The sequence below is a fragment of the Mesoplodon mirus genome (assembly GCF_964341445.2).
Source record: "Mesoplodon mirus genome assembly, chromosome: 3".
In the NCBI taxonomy this organism is placed as follows: domain Eukaryota; kingdom Metazoa; phylum Chordata; class Mammalia; order Artiodactyla; family Ziphiidae; genus Mesoplodon; species Mesoplodon mirus.
In genome coordinates, this window is record NC_138978.1 from 120,559,129 (window position 1) to 120,579,601 (window position 20,473).

General features: G+C 50.7%; 1 protein-coding gene across 3 annotated transcripts in view; it reads right to left on the reverse strand.

Annotated features, from left to right (window-relative positions):
* Positions 1 to 20,473, reverse strand: part of IQGAP3 (IQ motif containing GTPase activating protein 3) — a 40,201-nt gene that overhangs the window by 15,071 nt on the left and 4,657 nt on the right. For 2 of the 3 annotated variants that reach the window (XM_082615979.1, XM_082615977.1), the window contains exons 3-21: positions 17,690 to 17,846; positions 16,969 to 17,046; positions 15,573 to 15,649; positions 14,760 to 14,827; positions 14,557 to 14,670; positions 14,138 to 14,316; positions 13,614 to 13,701; positions 12,874 to 13,037; positions 12,274 to 12,361; positions 10,502 to 10,665; positions 8,830 to 8,987; positions 6,984 to 7,105; positions 6,718 to 6,881; positions 5,260 to 5,350; positions 4,215 to 4,382; positions 3,983 to 4,122; positions 3,708 to 3,878; positions 305 to 388; positions 74 to 145 (exon numbers count right to left, since the gene is read on the reverse strand). In XM_082615979.1, the coding sequence (XP_082472105.1) occupies positions 74 to 145; positions 305 to 388; positions 3,708 to 3,878; positions 3,983 to 4,122; positions 4,215 to 4,382; positions 5,260 to 5,350; positions 6,718 to 6,881; positions 6,984 to 7,105; positions 8,830 to 8,987; positions 10,502 to 10,665; positions 12,274 to 12,361; positions 12,874 to 13,037; positions 13,614 to 13,701; positions 14,138 to 14,316; positions 14,557 to 14,670; positions 14,760 to 14,827; positions 15,573 to 15,649; positions 16,969 to 17,046; positions 17,690 to 17,846 (2,347 nt within the window). The remainder of the gene's footprint in view (positions 1 to 73; positions 146 to 304; positions 389 to 3,707; positions 3,879 to 3,982; positions 4,123 to 4,214; positions 4,383 to 5,259; positions 5,351 to 6,717; positions 6,882 to 6,983; positions 7,106 to 8,829; positions 8,988 to 10,501; positions 10,666 to 12,273; positions 12,362 to 12,873; positions 13,038 to 13,613; positions 13,702 to 14,137; positions 14,317 to 14,556; positions 14,671 to 14,759; positions 14,828 to 15,572; positions 15,650 to 16,968; positions 17,047 to 17,689; positions 17,847 to 20,473) is intronic. The other variant, XM_082615978.1, reaches the window with a different exon arrangement.

Here is a 20,473-nt window from a genome sequence, read left to right on the forward strand (position 1 = left end):
TGCTGGTTGCCTGTGCTCTGGTCTCATGGATAAAGGTTGGTTATGGGGACAGGAGGAGTGGGATGACACTCACATTCTTCTGGAAGTAGCCCAGACGCCTCCGGTATCGCCTCCGAGCTGCCCACATCCGGGCCCAAGCCTGGATCTGGGGGCAGAGACACACTGCCTCAGAGCTCCAGGGTCAGGGCCCGCTCTCCAGGCCAATCCACCCATCTCTAGAGGTCATAGGAGGTGAGGGGACTAAAAACTGTTCTCAGAGAGTCCTTCAAGAGAGACAGGAACCCACCCAAATCATGATAGCTACCTTGATTACAGCATTCGTGTTTGCTTTTAAATACTGCAACCGTTCCAGGTAAATCTTCCGCTGTCTGTAACCCCGCCAATGAGCCTGAGATCAGAAGGGAAAAAGCGGTAACCCCAGCTGGTCCCTATTGGCCTGAGAAGCCTGTGGGAAAAGCCTCGTCCTGGGATCTCCAGGGAAGGGGCGGGGGGTGGGGGGAGGCAGGAAAGTAGAGGGGGAAGGAAGAGGAAACTGGCCCTGTTCTCAAAGAACTTCCAACTTCAGGGGGAAGACCAAACATCTGCATGTAGCCAATCATACCCTCTGCCACACTCCCTGCCCCCCCCCACACTCATGCTTGCACCATGCAATCAAACATACACACTCATGCTAAGCAACACCTCCTCACAGAAACAACTGTTAAGATACAAGCGTAAAATATATTAATAAAGCATACATCTACACACCAGCTTCACCACAGCATGTACCATAACCCCCCCAACATACTCATCCACCCACATAAAGACTACCCACACTCTGTCACACACTCCATGGTCTGGAGAGGCACATGGTGGCACGGGTGGAAAGTGTATGCAGGCACAGAGCTGTGTGCCCACCACCTCTGCCAGTGGCCATATGGGCAGCAGGTCATTCATGCTCTCATAACTCACCCTTCTCTTTACAACTCTACCATTCAGCTCTGAACCCCAGCTCTAAGCAAATCTTCCCTCTAAGGCCCCCAGTAATTCAGCTGTCAGGCTGATGCCCCTCCCCACTGCTAGTCTACTGCAAAGGGTCTAAATGACCATCTCCTCCATAAATCACATCCCCTTCTGTCCCTAAGACACAAATCTCATGGCTCCCTTCTGTTTTGGTCTCCTTCCTAGGGGCCTCTTCCCTTTCACCCCAAGCTTGTGTGAGATTAATTTTCCTAAAGTACCACTTAGACCATGTTTCTTCCAGCCCCAAAGTTTCCAGAAGTTCTCAACCATCTGACCCCACACTCCTATCTGTCTACTGATCCCTACTTCCTTAAGGATTTTAACCACCTCAGACATTTCACTTTCTTCTAAACATGCCTTACGATCTTCTGCCCTGAACCTTTGTCTATGCCCACCCTCACCCCAGCCCTGTCCCTACCCACTGAAATCCTGTCTTTTAGGGAACACATTAAACAGCTCCTGAGAGCTCAGGCCCCGGAGAACACTCTACCGCTGACATTGCCATGGCTTGGTGCGTTAAGAGCATCCCCCTTCAGATAACTGTCCCTCCCAGCCCCTTCTAAAGCCAGCTCTCTTGGCCAGGCTTTCCTCTAAGACTTACACTGTCCTTCTGTTGGGAAAGGATATAAAAGAGACAGCTTGGCCCCATGATACCAGCTGTCCATCTTGGAGCCTAGAGGCCAGGAAGCCCCAAGTCTGTGCCTTTCCTCAGCACTCCTTCCCCTCCTACTCCAGGTGCTGCCTGACATATTGTCAGTTGCTGTGGGGAAAGGCAGAGGGGTCTCCTCTCTGCTCTTACCACCTACCCACCCCCACGTGGCTGCTCCTTATAGAGAAGGCCTCCAAATCTGGATTGGTCAGAAGTCAGGACCCTGACTGGGGTCCTGGCCAGGGTCAGACCTCTTGGGAGACATTAAAGTCTCAGCACACCCAAGCTGCTTCGTTTCTGAGTCTCACCACCACCACCCCCCCCAGCTGGAGAGCAGGTAGCCTGGGGCTCTGGGCCCCCTCTCCCTTTCTCTGTCTCCCAGGACCCAGGCCAGAGCCGGCACACACCCAGGCTCAGTAGCAAACTCGCCTTCGGACGTTGTGCCCTCTCCCACTGCTGGTGTGGCTCTTCTGCTCTGTAGAGTTGCTGTGAGATGCCAGGCTGTGCTCAGGAGGGAGGAATCCCTATGATTTAGACCCCTAAATGCTGATTATTAAGGTTCTGTTTTGAATTCTGGGACCAATGCCCCGAAATTTAACGTCTCGTGATGGCCCCCACCAATAGAGTACGTACTGCACTAAATGCTACATGTAATTTTCCTACTTTACCCTCACAGTCAACATGAGGCGAGTACCACCATTATGGATGAGGAAACTGAGTGCTGGAGAGGCTTAAGTAAGGTGCCCAGAAGTAGCAGGACCAAGAGGTAAACTGCAGCCTCTGACTCCAAAGCCTGAGCTCTCAATGACCACCACATGTCCCAGATCATAATCAAGGGCCACTGGCCAGTCTCAGTCTGTGCTTCTGTCTCCCTTGGGGTTCTCTGGTGTTATCTCTGCGTCCCTACTATCACAATATCTCACATCCACTGTATTCCAGTTCCTGCGATGGGAGAGATGTGATCACTCACCTGTGTCTCTCACACCCATCTCTCACCCTTGCCCAGTGCCAAGTGGTATCCTTCGCAGACACTGGGCATTTGGAGGTGCTCCTTAAATAAAGTCTCTTTTACACTGCCAACACTGCCACGAGGCCCTCCAGGTCACATCTGCCTGAGGAGATCTCTGTTTGCTCAGCTCCCACTGTTCCTGGCTTGTAAAGTGCCTGGGCCCGAGGCCTATCTTCCCAGTTGGCCTCGTGCCCCAGTTACTTGGGGATTGGTCTCAGAGGCCACACTGGACCATCCACAGGTTGGGAGAATAAAAATGGAAAGGCTGGCTGGAGAGAAAAGGTAGAGTTCTTTCCATAAGGGATTCCACTCCTTTTCTGTTTAACCACCACCACCTCTTCACTACTCCTTTTCTAGGCAGGAAGTCTTCCTGGTGTCTATACCCTGATGTCTCACTAAATCTTTTTTTTTTTTTTTTTTTTTTTTTTTGCGGTACACGGGCCTCTCACTGTTGTGGCCTCTCCCGTTGCAGAACACAGGCTCCAGACGCGCAGGCTCAGCGGCCATGGCTCATGGGCCTAGCCGCTCCGCGGCATGTGGGATCTTCTCAGACCGGGGCACGAACCCGAGTCCCCTGTATCGGCAGGCGGACTCTCAACCACTGCGCCACCAGGGAAGCCCCTCACTAAATCTTTTACTCTCCCCCTGGAGAAGCTAAAAAGCAGCTCTCATACCCTCTGGATAGTGATGATGATGACAGTAACTAGCATTTATACCATGTTCTTGCCTATCTGCCAGGTACTGTTTAGATGTACTTTAGATATTACCTCAGAACCCTATAAGGTGGGTGCTACAATTTCCAGATTCCTAGTTTGCAGATAAGGAAACTGGGAGGGAGTAAGTAACTTGTTGAGGTCATGCAGCTAACCTGGTGGAACGGGGATTCAAACCCAAGTAGTCTGGGCTCCAGAATCCACGCTCTTAACCACTACTGTTCAGAGGCCAAAAGATCATCCCAACTCCACTCAGCAAAAAGTAAGTAGGGAGAAAACCCTGCAGCTCAGGTATGTCCAGGCCCTGAAGCCTCAGATGGCCAGAGTCTGCTACCTGGATTTTGATGATTGCTGGGAGCCAGGTCCTCAGAAAGTGGGAACGTTCAGCAAACTTCTGCCGAACCAGGAAGCCGCGGAGGCGGGCCTGGAGCTGGATAATGAAACCCACATTGGCCTTCCAGAGCTGTTGGCGGTCGTGGGCAGCGGTGATCTTGGTGACAGCCATCTGCGGAAGTAGGAGAGAGAGCCTTTGGTGTCCTGGTGGGTGGGAGCCTCTCCCGCAGGAAACTTCCCATCCATGAGCCCCCTCCTTTGCAGGGGCCTGCCAACCTGGATCTCCTCCCGAGTCAGGTGGGAGGTGTTGAGGCGGCAGCCGGGGGGTTGCTCCCAGGTCCCCTGGAAGGTCTGCAGATGGAAGTAGTAGGCGGTACCATCCTTCATGTCATGTTGAACCCAGAGCGCTGTATCCCCTAAGCAGAAACCAAGTAAGCAGAGAAGGCTCAGAGGAGGCTAGAGGTGGCTGAGGCATGCAAAGAAGGGAGGGGCATGGTAAGGCCACTACCTGGGCGCCGCTTCTTTGCCATGGCATCTTCCAGGACTTGCTGGTAGCCGTAAGCACAGTCAGGAACCACCCCTCGGAGGCCCACGGAGGGGTTCCTTAACACCCGTTCTGTCTGGGCTGCCTTGCCCTCCTTGATGGCCTGATTGATGGCGGCCACACCAAGAGCCACTAATAGGGGCAGTGGGAGGAAATGGTCAATCTTTCTGAGCCCCTCCCAGAGGCCCTGTCCTGTCTGTTGGGAAGGGATCCAGAGAAGGACACAAAAGCACTCTGCCTGATGGAAGGGACAAGGACATCCCAGGATGGACACAGATGAAAAGAAGCAGCATGCAGCTGTGCTTGGAGGAAAAGGTAGCAATCAAGGAAGGCTTCCTGGAGGAAGGCCGTGTAGGGCTGGGCTGGGGCTTGGTAAAAGGAAAGTCAGCTTGTACAGAAGCTCCAGGGCAGGATATGGTCAGAGAGCCTCAAGACAGTCTTTTAGGAGGAGAATAAAGTCCAGGAAGTGGGGGGAGTTGATGAAGCGCCTGCCTTCCAGTCACTCACAGACAGACAGATGGATTCCAGACACTGAAAACTAACACCATCAACACCCCACACCAGAAATAACATCAGTGTCTATTTGTACTGACCTTGCCTAGGTTTCCTCAAAGCCACGCCCTCTTCGCCAACTTCAAGACTAAACATTCTCTAACCAGAGCCGATTGTTGGAACCCAGACTCAAGCTACCAGTAGAAAACGGGATGGGTTTTTGACCCCCATGTGGTTTCACATGCTCACATTGCAGGAGGCAAGTGTACACAGGAAGGCACAGAAGGAGGCAGTGGGTGGACTACGGGCTCTCGACTCCTGAGGATTTCCTGCCCAGCTGACTGCTAGGAAATCCATCCTACGGTCGAAGCAGCAGCCCTGTTCTCATTCTGGCCTGCCTCCCCAAAGAGGTTGAAATGGAGAAGGAGGTGACTGGGGAGGCTCCCGCCGAGCCCACATCTCCTCGCTTCCCCCAACCCCCTCCCCTCCACTCCTGCCCCCACTCCCGCCCATTTACTCCTCTGAGCTGTGTTTGTGTCTTGGTTGGCTCTAACCACTTCCTGGCGGATCTCTTCCAGCCATAGCACAGCTCCAGGATCCCCTGTCACCTGGTAAATTGAGAGAGATGGGACAAGATGAGAGCCCAAGCTGGTCTCCCCAAGCCCAGCTGCCCAGGGGAGCCAAACTGCAGGCCCACATTGGGAGCCACAGGGTAGCAGTCTCCACTCCCCTCTGCCTACCCTGCGTGGGCATGGCCTTGTGGCTCCCTTGGACTGCTGCCAGGTTCACAAGGTTCTTTCCTACCCTGCTTTCAGGCCAAGCATCAGCTCGGCTTGGCCACAGCACGCCCAGAACCCTCTTAAACCCTCAGCATCCGCCATCCTCTCAACAGCTCACTTCCCTGCCCTTGTGCCTCAGCCATGTCCAGGGAGAGCCCACGCCGGAGGCCCCACTTACCTGCCCCTCCTCCCCATTCCCCTACGCCTCAACTCACAGCTTCTTGGGCCCATCTGACCCTGACCTCCACCCTCTCCTTCCCATTCCTCTCCACGCTCCTCTGCCGCACAAGGCAGTGGGAAGATTGCATGTGACCACGGGTCAAGTGAGCCTGTGCCTGCCACGCCGTCAGGCTTGTTCCCTCCCTTGCTGTAGCCACAGCCCCAACCCCAGACTCTATTCCCTCCCAGCTCTCCTCACTAATAGAGTGAACGTTCTAAACTAACATTTCATTGAGCCCTGTGTTCCAGGCAGTGTTCTAAAGCACTTTCTTATGAACTGAAACTTGCAAAGCACATAAGACAATGCCCGGGAACAGAGTTAGAACTCCATCAACCTTAGCTAGTACTCCTGTCATATTACCTCACTCAAACCCTATAACTCTGAGACAAGTTCACTATTATCACAAGCTTGTAGGTGAGGGAACTGAGGCCCAGAGAGGGTAAGTAACACGTGCAGGGTCAGGTGCCAGGATGCAACCTGGAGTTGGATGCAACCTGGACAAGGATGCAGGAGTCCTTGTCCTCAGCCACTCTCTACGCTGCCGCCTGCTCTGGATGTTACAGGTTTAAAACCCTGCCACGTTCTTCAACTCACTTGGTTTTTACCCTCATTCCAGTAGGTAGGTAGGACCAGGGCATGTAGTATTTTACAGATGTATAAGGAGAGCTCAGGGATGTTAGGGAATTGCTATAAGTCACATGGTCACTGAGTGTCAGAGCAGGGAATCCAGTCTGGGTTTTCTGGCTCCCAGACCTGTGCTCCTCCCAAGCACAAGGCCCCCACCATTCGCTCTGTGCTGGCAACCAGAGCTCTGCCCTTCCTCCCCATGGCCAGATCAGAACCCCCACTGCCTCGCATCCCCAGAAGGGACAGTGTCCATCAGACTGGCTTCCCCAGGGTGCATACTGGGCATAGCTCTACCCATAGGGGATATTCTTCCTGCTCTGGTGACCAACCCAGCCAGCCCAAGCCTCACCTGGGCCTTCTGCCTTTTGGCCGCCACGAGGAGGAGATGGTACCGCGGGGCGACGGGAAGGCTGACATCGTCCAGGCCAGCCGCAGGAAGCAGAAGGGAGGAGAGGGTCTTTTCAGGGTTGTTCTGTTCCAGAGCCTCATTGATGAGGCTGATCGCAAGGACCTCTGGGAAAGAGAGATATAGGTGGGCAGAGGGCCCAGGCTTATGGCTAAGGGATGGGGCTGTCCGCATTGGGCCATCTTCCCCCAGTACTGGACTCCACTCACGATCGGTCTCTTCCTGGACCTGGGCGTTGACCTGACTCACGGTGGCCTGAAGATCATTCCAGCTCAGGAACGCCCCATCCATTCCATGCACCTGTTGCAGCTTCACCAGAGTATCAAAGTACCTGGTAGCCAGGTGAGCGAGAATGAGGGGGGTAGTATGTGCACCATCAGCCAGTGGTCAAGGGAAACTTCTGGACTACTTTCCTCACTTGACCTCCAGGACGTCACATTCTCCTGGCTCTTGTCTTGCATTACAGGTTGTCCTTTCTAAGTCTCCTCTGCTGGTTCCTCCCTCACCTCTAAATGTCGGAGCAACCCAAGACTCAGTCTTCAGGCCTCTTCTCTCTCCGTGCTCACATCCTAAGTGATCTCACCTAATCTCATGGCTTGAAACACCACATTCTAATGACTCCAAAAAGTACACCAATAGCCCATTCATAAATGCCAGCTGCCTGCTCGGCATCTCCACATGAACACCCAAATTCACCGCAAGCCCAGCAGCAAACATCTAAACTCCCGATCCCCCCCATTCAACCTGCGTTTCCCACAGTCTTTCCCATCTTGGTAATTGTTTACTCCAACTTCTCAGGCCAAAAATCTTGGGAGTCAAAGCTGTCTCCAGTCTCTTTCACACCCCATATCCACCACATAACCAAATCCTGTCAGTTCAGCTATCAGAATATACCCCAAATCTGGCTCCTTTTCACCACCTCCACTGCTACTGCCCTAGGCCAAGCCTCCATCAGCTCTCGCCCAGGTTACTCCAATAGACATTTAACAGGTTTCCCTGCTTCTTCCCTTCTAACCCGGTAGTCGACTCTCGGCACAGCAGCCAGAGTGATCCTGTTAAAAGTAGGTCAGATCACCTCCCTCCTCGCTCAAACCACCCCCGTGGCTTCCTTCCTCACTCAGAGTAAAAGCCAGAGGCCTACATGGTCCAGCCTCTGCAACTTCTTCTCCCATTATTTTCCCTCCCTCCCTCCACTCCGCCTCGTGGCTTCCTGGTGTTCTTTGAACACACCACGGACACTTCTTTTTCAGGGTCTGTGCCCCAGATAGCTCATGGCCATCACTTATGCCCTTTAGGTCTCTCTCCAAATGACCCCCCTACCAAAGAAGGCTTCCATAACCATACTGTGTAGCAGAGACAAACTGCCCTTACCATGTCCCCACCCTTTATCTGCTTTGCCCTGTTTTTTTAATCACCATAGCTCTTCTAATAATTTGACATGTTTGTTTTTTGTCTGTCTCCCTCTACTAGCACATAAGTTAGAGAGCAGGGAACTGTGTTTTGTTCACTGTTGTTTCCCAGCACCTAGAATAGTACCTGGCAGGACTTACCTGGTGGAGCAGTGGTTAAGACTCCGAGCTCCCAATGCAGGGGGACTGGGTTCAATCCCTGGTCAGGGAACTAGATCCCATATGCACGCTGCAACTAAGAGTTTGCATGCCACAACTAAGGAGCCTGCTGGCCGCAACTAAGGAGCATATGTGCCGCAACTAAGGAGCCTGCGAGCCACAACTAAGACCCGGTGCAACTAACTAACTAACTAAATAAATAATTGGAGAAAAAAAAAGTATCTGGCACATGAGTGGGTACTCAAACTTTTGTGATAAAAGATTAAATAAATGGAGGAAAGGGGAATGACTGTGAACCCACCCACTCCCAGGAGAAACACAGGCCAGGGAACTGCAAATAGACCCAGAGGGTTGGCCTGTGCCGGAGAACAGGGCATCAAGCAGAAGGCTAGTCTCTGAGCACAAGAACTTGGACTCTTGACTACATTCCCTCCATCACCCACCCAACCCCTCTCTCAACATGCGGCTAAACCTTAACCTTTCTCACCGTTGAGCATTCTCTCCTTCCACCTCGGCCAGCCCTGTGGCGGGGTTCACCAGACTGCTCCAGAAGCTGCTGGCATCCCCGGCCTCCAGAGCTCGGTTGATCAGGACCACGGCTGAGAGCATCTCCACGGCCACGAAGAGCTCCTCCTGGCCAAGCTCCTACAACAGAGGGAGGGCTGATTCCCTAGCGGGCTGGTGAAGGGCCTCGGGGGTCTGCCTGCCATCCTGCCCCCAAGACTCTCCCACATCCCAGAGTCTCTGTCTCAAAACACCTATGGCCTAATCCATTCACTAATAATTAATCATACTTAATACGTGAGAGTGCTTACTATGTGCTCAATGTATAAGTACTTCGCGCACATTATCAGTTAATTTTCCTAACAAGCCAAAGAGGTAAGTATTGTTAATATCCCTATTTCACAGGTGAACCCATAGTCAAGTAATACAAGTTAAAGCTAACTGCCGGGTACCACAGCCCACGTTCAACCAGTGAGTTCTACCTGCTCCTTTCTGGTCCCTACCACACACCAAGAACTGCACTAGGCCCTGGGCACACTGAGACCAAGATAAAGAGGGCTCCTCAGTGCTGTACTACATACCCAAGGGCCCCTTCCCTGCCCAGTCTTCTCCTTCATCTCAAATATCTGCTTGTGCTGTTCCCTGTCTGGAGCACCCTTCCTGTCCTCTACCAATAGAATGCTGCAAATAATAATAATAATGATGATGATGATGATGATGGCGGCTAAAGATTTCAAGCCAGGCTCACTTCTAAGCACATATGTTAACTCATTTAATCCTTACAACAATCCTATGAAATAAATATATTATTGTTCCCATGTTATATGAGTTGAGGGGCAGAGGAGGTAAATAGTTTGCCCCAGGTCACGTAGCTAGGAAGCAGCGGAGCTGAAATTTAACTCAAGGATTATAGCTCTAAAGTCCACATCGGTCGCTATGCTTTACTTCTTAGGACTTATTTTATGCTTCCTGGTACTATAGTCTCATACACTGAGACCATGTGCTTCCTGAGTGTCGTGCATGGAGTCGATGCTCTAGAAATGCCTGCTACGGTTAGGATTCTTTATTGAGTCTCCTCTCTTCCAAGAAGCCATCCCAGAATTAGCCTGAGCTCTGCCCCTGCCATCTCCCTAGTGTGAAGTCATCTCCCAGTTACATCATCTACTCCTCCCTGTGTCTCTGCCTGGACCCTCAGGTGTATTCTAACTCCTCCAACAGGCTGGGAAGTCCCTACCGGAGGGCCCTATCACCTCACCGTCAGAGAAGCTGTATGGACAGGGGGAGGCGGGACAGCAGAGTGGTTGAAACCATAGGCTTCAAGTGTATTCAGCTTTGCATGCCCTCCCAGCACTGCCAGCCCCAGCTGTCTTGGGCAAGTCACTTAACTTCTGTATCCGTCTCCTCATCTCTAAACTGGAAATGATACTACTTATCTCATAGGGTTCTTTTAGGATCAAATGAGCGTTTAAAGCAGCGTTTGCCCAAAGGTATCTGCTATTATAATACACTCAGGATGGCAAGGATGGTGGCCCACCTCCCACCCCTAATCTCTTGCCAGCATCTAAGGGTGCCCTCATGGGTGCTCTGGACTGACTGCTCTGATCCCTCCAGCTCCTTGGGCACCCAAGAGCTGGATCCTCATTTCTAGGGCTTACCCCCTGCTGCTGCCGCTGGAGCACTGCCAGCTCCTGCTGGTATACAGCTGATGCAAAGGGGTACACTGGAGGCAGCTGGGCTTCCGGGCACATCAGCTCCTTCACGGTCTCAGCTGCCACTCCCCTCCGGATGGCTTTGTTGATCCTCTGCACAGCCTGGAGCACTGCAGGGGAGGAGGGAGAGGGTGCACAGGCTGGGCATCCAGTGCCATTTCCACTCTCCTGGCTAACTAGGTTCTGCTGGTTATCTCTGCGGGGAAATGGCTTTGAACCTCTGCTAAGTTCAAAATGTGTTTCTAAATGTTCAGGAGGGAAAGGGGTTGGGTCGCTTTAAGAAGAGGCTCCGGAAGAAGCAATTTGTCAGGCCTAGAAGTTGAGTAGCTCAGCAGGTGGCTGTCATAGCAGAGGTGAATTCCTAGGGTGGTGAGCATAAGATTGACAGGAGGCTGTGTAGCACAACTAAGATGAGGTTAGTCAAGGGGCTCCAGGGACCAAATCTTGACGACAGCACAGAGGAATAGGGAACTAGCTCCAAGGTCGAGCCATTTGGGCTGCAAAGGGTGAGAGTAAGCTAAAAAGGGGCCCTGGTGTACCTATGTAGTTTTAGTTTTCAAATGCTGGGGCTTATAAAATGCCAAGCAGATATGGGCATTGACATCAAGGAGCACAAAATCCACTGGGGAAAAATAAGGATACAAAATTACCTACACTGCATTGCTGTCACTGCTATGTGAGAGGTACTTCCTCTCCCCGCAAATCCACTGGCAGCGCGGGGGAGGAGGGAGTCTAGGGGGAGAGAGTAGGAAGATTTCACAGAGGAGGAGGCATTTGAGGCAGCTCTGCAGGATATTTTCATCTGCTTTCCACTGGTGAAAACGTGGGAGAACTGTAATCCAGAGGACCAGAGGCCTGGCAGTGGGCAAAGCTGCGGGCAGTCAAGGAAGAACAGGTCATCTGATTCAACTGGGCTGGTGGGATGTGAAGAGAAGGGTTGGGGGAGACATTTGGAAGGTCTCACCTACCATGCTGAGGAGATGGGACTAAAGTCTAGGAGAAATATGGAAGAACCCATGAAGGTCTGAAGATGTTCAACAAAGAAGCTAAGATCAGATCTGTGCTTGAGCGATTACTCTGGCAACAGCAAGGAACTGAGCGATGAGCAGGCAGTTAGCCAGGAGTGGCCCGGGGGCTCCATGAGATAGCCACGGAGAGCCCTGCCAGACAAAGGTGAAGGGGGACTGAGCAAGTCCAGTCGGAGGCGAGCACGCGTGCCAGGTGTGGTGTCCACAGGCTGCTGCGTTGCGCCTCGGCACTCTATGTCTCTTCACGCCTGCTATCCAGATTGATCCCCTTGGAGGGAGACAATCGCTAACCCACATCCTTTTAATAAAGAATTATATTTGCATATCATGTTTTAAGGGAAGCTGAGCTGGATCATGAGTTTCTCTCTCGTCTGGGCCATCACTATATTTCAGAAGCCAAAGGAACTCAACCAAGTTGAAACGGTCAAAATACAGGGGAGGTGCCTAGAAGGAAACTGCCTGCCCTAGAAGTCCAGCCTGGTGCAGTACTGACTGTCATTATCTCCAGGGCCTTAATGAACTTACCTGTAGCATCCCCCCAGGCGGCCAGGAATAGGGCAGACTAGGTGGGGAGTTGGAAAATCGGGCAGCAGTCTACCTTGCTCTACACAGAAGCTGGCAAAGGAGTTACATGCTCTCCCAAGAGCCAGTGATACACCCAGACCAGGTCTCAGTCTGGAGATGACTTACTGGCTTGTTCCTGATCACCCTTTATGTTGGCTGCAGCGACACCAGCTTGGACCTCCTCCTTTTCCAGAAGCTCCACCAGGCCCAGCTCCTGGAAGAGGGAAGAGATGCAGTAGAAGAGAGTCCTCCTGGGACCATGAACATACTTCAGGAGCTGCCAGCATGAGCTCCAGGTCCACCCAGTCACCCACCCTCAACCCCACCTCTCCCCTTTAGGCAGACTAGCCTGGCCCACCCATCCCTCAGCACTCATCTCTAACCGCTGGCTCTTTCTTACCCAGCAAGCAACTGAAATAACAACACGGGCAACACAAATATAGTGTCAGGGAGAAAGTCAACAGCATTGAAAATAAGATTGCTAACTTGAGGCCTCAATTCAGCAATGCGGAAGCATATCACTGCCTACTGGACTGCCCCTGGGTCCCCCCCCCCCCCCGGTCAGTATGAGAGATTCTCAGAAGGCAGAAGCTGATCAGCCTGGTCCATTAGGTCCATTTAAACATGTAGTCAGCACTTACTGAATACGAAGAATTGACAGTGGTGAGGCCCTCCCCCATCCTATAGTCAGATAGAGGAGGTAGCAGGTCATAGACAGAGCCTGACCTGCGCTTTCTGCTCTCTGTCTGAGCTCAGCTGTTCCAGGTACCAGTCTGCAAAGTCTCTCCTCACTCCTTGCAGGGCCAGGACAGGGTCTTGAAGCGCCTCAAGCAAGGCCTCAGGGCTCTGTCTTTCCAGGGCGTCATCAACAACTTCTAGAGCCCCATGGACTGAAAAGACCAAGACTCCATAACGGATAGTGTGAGAAAGCCCACCCCATAACATCCCCAGTTCAGCCCTCTTCCTGCCTGCCCAGGGTTACCCTCACCCCTGCCCCCTGGGCTCCTAGGGTCCAGCCCAAATTCCTCAGCTTGATCTTCACAGCCTTCCCATCTCACTACCCCATACCCTGAGGATAACCTGACCTAAAAAGGCAGAGACACACTCCATCCTGGGCTTTCAAGCAGCCTCCCCTGCCCTGATCTCCTACCCCCATCCATTCTCCAAACTCTCTTCTTGAAGGACCCCAGACCAACTGCCCCCAGGACCAAGAGCTGAAAAGCCTGCCCCTTTGCCTCTGTCCACTCTATGGATGTCCATTCAAACAGAAGCCCCCTTGACAGCGACCACTTCTCCAGACATTAACAGACGTAAAACAGAGCACACACAGCCTTGACTTTGATATTCCCTTGAAATAAGTGTTGGCCCACGTGAGGTCATGGGTCTTCTGGCCTGAGAGAAGCCAACCCCATAACTCCCTAGGCGGGGGCTTACCCTTCAAACCCCTCTTGGCATTTCTCTCTTACCATTGACATGGTTGATGTTGCCCTGGATTTCAGCCTGAGTTAGGTAGCAGTCATAGATGTCCTGGCTTTCTCCATCATTCTGCAAAAACTACATTGAGAGGGGAACCTGGGAAAACCAATTCAATCTTTCTTACCCCTCCCTCCCTGTCTATAACTATTTCTTCTTCTGGGGGTCTTCCCAAGGCCAAAGGTCAGTCTGGTTGGAAGGAATCTGGGGAAATCGTGGGATCTTACCCCCTGGCACTGACACAGTTAAGCTGAGCTACCCTTTGGAATCTCCAGTCTAATCTCATCCAGTTCTACATTCCAGTCCCTCAGCCCTGCCCCAGAACATTTCCCCCTATCTTCTCTTTTGAATTCCCATTATTCTCCTGAGTTCTTCTCCTGTTCCTCAAAAATAACTGACAAGTTAGTTTCTCTAGGCAACTTTGGATTCTGGAGACAGGACAAATAGGAGTCTTGGTTTCACTTGCGATTTTCCAGGCCACCCAGCTTTTCGGCTCCTGCCATCCAAGGCTCCTTACGTGGTTCCTGGCATTGGCAGCCTTCTCCATCTTGGCCTGGGCCAGCAGCTCCTGGTAGATGGCTGCCAGAGGCTCTCGAAGATTCCCCAGCAGAGCACTGGGATTCTGCAAGGCAGCCAGGGTGTCCTTGACCACTCCTCGCTCCACTGCCTCATTGATGGCAAGAACAGCTGCATGGACTAGGAGGGGACATGAAGACAAGGTCAGGATGCCAGAGCAAACCCCAGTCCAGCTACAGCGTAACCAGCTGCAGACCACTCTGACATCATCCCCTTTCTCCATCCATAGGAGCCAGGCAAGCCAGGTAGGCTGTTGGCCCTGCCTATGATGAGAAGTATTCAGGATTTATGCAGGGGCTATAAGGTTCAGAGTCCTCCCATACTCACTGAGCTACCCCAGCAGGGGAGCCTGGTCTCTACCTGCAGCTTCATCCACCGAGAGTTCATTGGCCAGGATGCCCCCGATCTTGCTGAAGGCAGGCAGCTGGAGGCCATATTTAGCTAGTTCAGAGGCCATGTTGCTGAGTTCCTCAGCTGCAATAATAGCGCAGATGCCCTTCATCAGGCCCGGAACCCCCAAGACCTGCCCAGACTGTGGTGGTTGGGGAAGGAGCTGGGCTTACCTGTGAATTTCACTTTCCCATATAGATCATGTATCTGAGGGGCCAATCCCAGCCGGAAGAGGAAGAGACTAGGAAAGAATGGAAGGCATTGGGGCCTATTCATTTTCACATGCTGACTATAATAGGTTTGCAGGAGATACTGCGGAGACTTGGAGATGAAGACCATACAGCACCTGCCCACAAGTCATCCCCCATTCACAGGGAGAGATGTTATTGTAAGTCAGCACAAGGCAATGCTATAGCAGAAAAATAAGATGCTCTAGGAGCTCTGGGGGGGTTGCGAAGGCTTCACAGAGAAGGACACATTTCTGTGGCAGGTCACTGGATGGAGATGGAGGATGGAAAGGGCATAGCAAGCAGAGACCCACTAAGCTAAGGCACAGAGTCCTCAAAGGATGTGGGAAATGAAGTCAGGAAGAGATGACATGATGGACATAGGAACTGGTCAATTACTTTCTATGATTTAGCCAACTGGTTGCTGATGGCTGGCTGCGGGTAGGACTAAATAGCCTTCGCCATTCACACTGACGACATGTGCCACTCCAGATGCATCCTAATCTGACTTCCTTGTACCCCAGTCACAAGCTGAACACTCCTCCCTGCCTGCTGTTTCCCTTCATCCACACAGATTACACATAAATGTGCCCTCCAGCATGCACATAAATCTAAACAACACTATGTAGATCAAAACTGTCACTCTGAGAAGTGTTCCCCATGGTCTATCTTCCATCCTCCCTGCTGCAATGTTTGTTGTGGTTGACAGTTGGTTGCATCCACCTAGAGGAACCTGGATGACAAGTCTTGGTCTCTCACCTGAGTGCATGGATACAGTAGACCACCCGGGGCATGTTCTTCTTGTCATAAATGTCCGTGGTCTCTGGGAAGAAGGTCTAGAGGGGAAACCAGCCAATTACTGCCATTGAAGACTTTGAAGCAGCACCAGATATGGAGAGAGGGGCTGAGGAATGGGCCTTTCTCTCTGACCTGGGGTGTGTACTCCTTTGCTGCCTGGGGCTTCTGGGTCAATCTCCCTAACTCTTTACAGTGAGTACTGCACCCACGCACTCAGTGTAAAAGAAAGGCATTGGGGACACATACTAAGCCAAGACCCAGCCACGGACACACATCCCCAGATTAACCAAACACCAGACAAGGCTATAGGATGCAGGCCACATGCTCCAGGAGAAACAGGCCCCCTTTTCATCCTACAGACACAGCCAGCCTGTGCCCCTCACCTAGGACTCTTGCCAGAAAGGTGGCATGCTAGGAGCTGGCCATGACTCCACAAGGGGCCTAATGAAACACACACTTCCAAGGACTGCAAAGGGTCAGGGCGTGCCATCCCTGTCTTCAAGCCAAAGGTCTCTGATCAGTGGGGGCCCCTCTAAGAACTGAGTAACCCCAGGCATGATTTCTCATGCCACCTGGCAACTGTAATGAGGTTTAACCTCAATACCTCTTGGTTACCTTAGATAGATAAGAAAGGACCAAATCTAGAGACTTAAAAGTGTTCTAGCCTCACTGAGAACACATGGCCTCTATTGATCTGCCTCTCACCAAAGCATCTGTCTTAACTGTTATTTCCTTGTCTTATAATTGCCTTCTACAGTGAAGAAAAACACTACAGAATCTTATGCCCTAATTTGTCTAGGTCTTTATAATTCACAAAAGGAATTCACACAGATCATGTGATCTTCCTGACAACCTTATAAGGAAGACAGGGGAGGGATTACTATCCCCATTTTACAGATGAGAAACAAACTGAGAGTCAAAGAGTGAGAGGACATGCAGCATGTGTCCAGTTGGGGTCCTGGCCTAGGCTTCCAAGTCTACCGCCTTGGGATGTGGTGTGTCCTTGCTTCACGCTATGAAATTCTGGTGGAAAGATGGCTGGCCAACATGAGGCCCACCTCCTGCGTTATATAGGGGCCTCACTGACTAATGGGAACAATGGCAACAATGCATCCTGGGCCAGGTTGCCTTCACCTCCCTTCACTTCCCTTACCCACAAGGAAGTGAAGACAGAGACCAAGTAACATGGTTCAAAGACATACAGCCTCAGGGAACTTAAACTCTTAGATTAAGTTCATTTAGAAGACACATGGAGATGAGCACTAAAGAGTGCCAGGGAGATAAAGCATGTGTGTGGTGGAGGTGCGAGTACTGGTGAAGAGCGAAGATGAACCCCAATCTTGAGACCCAATGTTACCGAAGGCAGACCGATGTGGGCTACGGCAGACAGCCAAAAGTTGATGTTGTCTGTGTGACGGAAATGCAAGCCAGTTGCCTAAAAGGGAAGGAAAGAGAAGAGAATCTATTTCCACAGTTCTCAGGGTTCCCTCTGGGTAGAGCCCAGACCACAGCTTGAAGATTCAAGGGGTGGGGGCAGAGGACCCTGTCCTATGGATTTCCCATCCCCCCAGGACAGAGACACAAAAACAGAGAGAAACCACCAGGGATGGATGACCCAGTGGGTTATTTGGGAAGGATGGCACAGGGATGGGATTAGCAAGCTAGTAAGGCTTCCTGGAAAAGGGGAGTCCGGAGCTGGGATGGGAAGGAGAGGCGGGTTGGGTTGACTAGAGCACAGGGAAGGGGCAGCATGTCCTGGAAGTAACTTCAAGGTGGCAAAGCTCACAAGCCTCTGAGTGTAGACTGTCGGTAGAAAAGTCTGCTTGGAAGTTCTCATATCAGAGGCATCTCAAAGCCCACCTAGCAAATGCCCCTTGCTGCTAAGCATAGTACACACCACCTAGCTGCAAGGCACCAATTGAAACCCGTTGTTCCAGTACAATGATTACTAGCACCCATTTTATCCTCAAAAGTACCCAGGTTTGGACAATAAATTATATGGTCACCCCACTCTCACAACTTTGAGAACAGATAGTTTGAGAGGAAGAAGGTAGAAAGTAGAGACCTCTGCTCCCCACCTGGTACCGTAGCTGCTCCACGTCATAGATCTTCTTCAAGGGAACCACAGAAGGTGCAAAACAGTGGCCCAGCTTGGCCAGCAGCACTCCGTTCCGGAGGCTCTCCTCCAGCTCCACCGGGGAAGGAAGCTCCTCCTTCAGGCAGGCCTCCATCCAGCTGAGGGCATGAGAGCAGCTTCTCACCCCCTCTGGCAAGCCACAGCACTTCATTCCAACCACAAGACCTTCCCTCCCTCCCTCTCTCCCCCTAACCAGGCTCTCACTCTCTCCTGCCTCCTGTTCCTGCCCTACTCCCAACTCCCCTCTCTGCCCATTGCCTGGCTTTTCCCACCTTCTCCCAAGCTGCTCCAAACACCTGGATTGGCCTATCTTCAGCCCCCACCCACCCTATACATCTTCCCTGACAGATACAGCTGCCCATCTTCAGTGAGGCTTAAACAGGCTCTTACCTGTTACATGATATAACCTCTCACTCAGTCTGGTTATGCATTTGACTGTTGAACCAAATTGTACCTGCTCACTTCTCTTATTCTGCATGTTCTGAGAACCCAGGTATACAAAAGTCATGTCTACACAGCCCATAACCCAGCTTTGATGATGATGAGGGGAGTAGGGAAGCCCCAGGTTTGAAGCGAAGGGAGCAGCACAAAGGGACAGAAAGGTCACAGCCCTTCGAATCAGAAGACCTGTTTTCCACACCATCTCCCCCACTTCACCTCTCTGGGCCTCAGCTGTATAATCTGCAAAATGAAGTTATCACCTGTACCTCCGGCTTCAGTGGGCAGCTGCCAGGATTAAATGAGTTAATGAATGTGAAAACACTTTGAATATAAATGTAAAGTATTATTATAGCTGATGATTGTATGAGGGAGAGAATAAGGGCTTCTCCACATGTTGGGGCCTATAGGAAAAATCTGTTTTCAAAGAGAGAGCCAGTCACACCTCCCTTCATGCCTTCCCTGACACAGACACCCTGGTTTTCTATCTACCCCATCCTACCTACTTTCTTTGGAGAACATTAAAAATATGCTATTGATTAAAAGGAAAGAATTAAGCATTTATCCTGTCTTTAGAGCCAACATCCATTCACAGGAAATATGGGGTACAGAGAAACAAGTTGAGGGACACAGGAAGTGAATAGACAAAGCCAGAATGTAGGATGTTCTACAGGACAAATGACCCGGTTTCTTCAACAAGTCAATGACATAAAGAACTGTTTATGTCAGTTCTAGATGAAAGAAGACTTAGTAGTACATAACAACCAAATGTAATGTGTGAACTCTTTCAGATCCTTAACTGAATAAGCCAACTGTAAAAATAGATGATTTTTTTCAGACAATCAGGAAAATTTGAAGATGGCCTGGGTGTTGATCTTCCAAGGATTAATGGATAACTTAGGTGGGTATTATAATGGTATTGTGGTTATGTAACCAAGTGTCCATATATAGAGATATGTATTAAAGTATGTAAGGGGATAAAAGGACATGATGTTGTCTTTGTTCACAGATGGCATGATCGTCTTTGTAGAAAATCTGAAAGCATGATACCAGAAAACTTGTGGTGTTAATAAGTGATTATAGCAAGGTTGCAAAAGACAAGGTTAATATATAAAAGTCAACTGTGGGACTTCCCTGGTGGCGCAGTGGTTAAGACTCCGTGCTCCCAATGCAGGGGACCTGGGTTTGATCCCTGGTCAGGAAACTAGATCCCACATGCATGCCACAACTAAGGAGCCCGCGAGCCACAACTAAGGAGGCTGCCGGCCACAACTAAGGAGCACATGTGCTACAACTAAGAAGCTGGCAAGCTGCAGCTAGGAAGCCTGCGAGCTGCAACTAAGACCTGGCGCCACCAAATAAATAAAATATAATAAATATAAAAATAATAAAATAAAATATTATATAGCAGAAACTAACACACCATTGTAAAGCAATTATACTCCAATAAAGATGTTTAATAAGTAAATAAATAAAATAAAATAAAATAAAAGTTAACTGCTTTCAAATTCACCAGCAACAAACAAGTGGAATTTGAATTAAAAACACAATACCATTTAGATTAACACCCCCCAAAATGAAATACTTAGGTATAAATCTAACAAAATGTGTACAAGATCTACATGAGGAAAGCTACAAAACTCTGATGAATGAAATCAAAGAAGAACTAAATAAATGGAGAGATAGTCCATATTCATGGATAGGAAGACTCAATATTGTCAAGATGTTAGTTCTTCCCAGCCTGAGCTACAGATTCAATGCAGTCCTAATCAAAACCCCAGCAAGTTGTTTTGTGGATCTCCACACACTGATTCTAAAGTTTACATGGGGGCTTCCCTGGTGGCGCAGTGGTTGGGAATCCGCCTGCCAATGCAGAAGACACGGGTTTGGGCCCTGGTCCGGGAGGATCCCACATGCCGCGGAGCTGCTAGGCCTGTGTGTCACAGCTGCTGAGCCTGTGCTCTGGAGTCCTCGATCCACAACTACTGAAGCCCTCGCACCTGGAGCTCGTGCTCTGCAACGGGGGAGGCCACCGCAATGAGAAGCCTGCGCACCACGGTAAAGAGTGGCTCCTGCTCGTGGCAACTAGAGAGCCTGCGCAGAGCAACGAAGACCCAACTCAGCCAAAAATAAATTTAAAAAATAAATAAATAAATAAATAAAAATAAAGTTTACATGGAGGCACACCCGGCTAACTCAGTCGGTGGAGCATGAGACTCTTAAAATTTACATGGAGAGACAAAATACCCAGAATAGCCAACATGATATTGAAGGAGAAGAGCAAAGC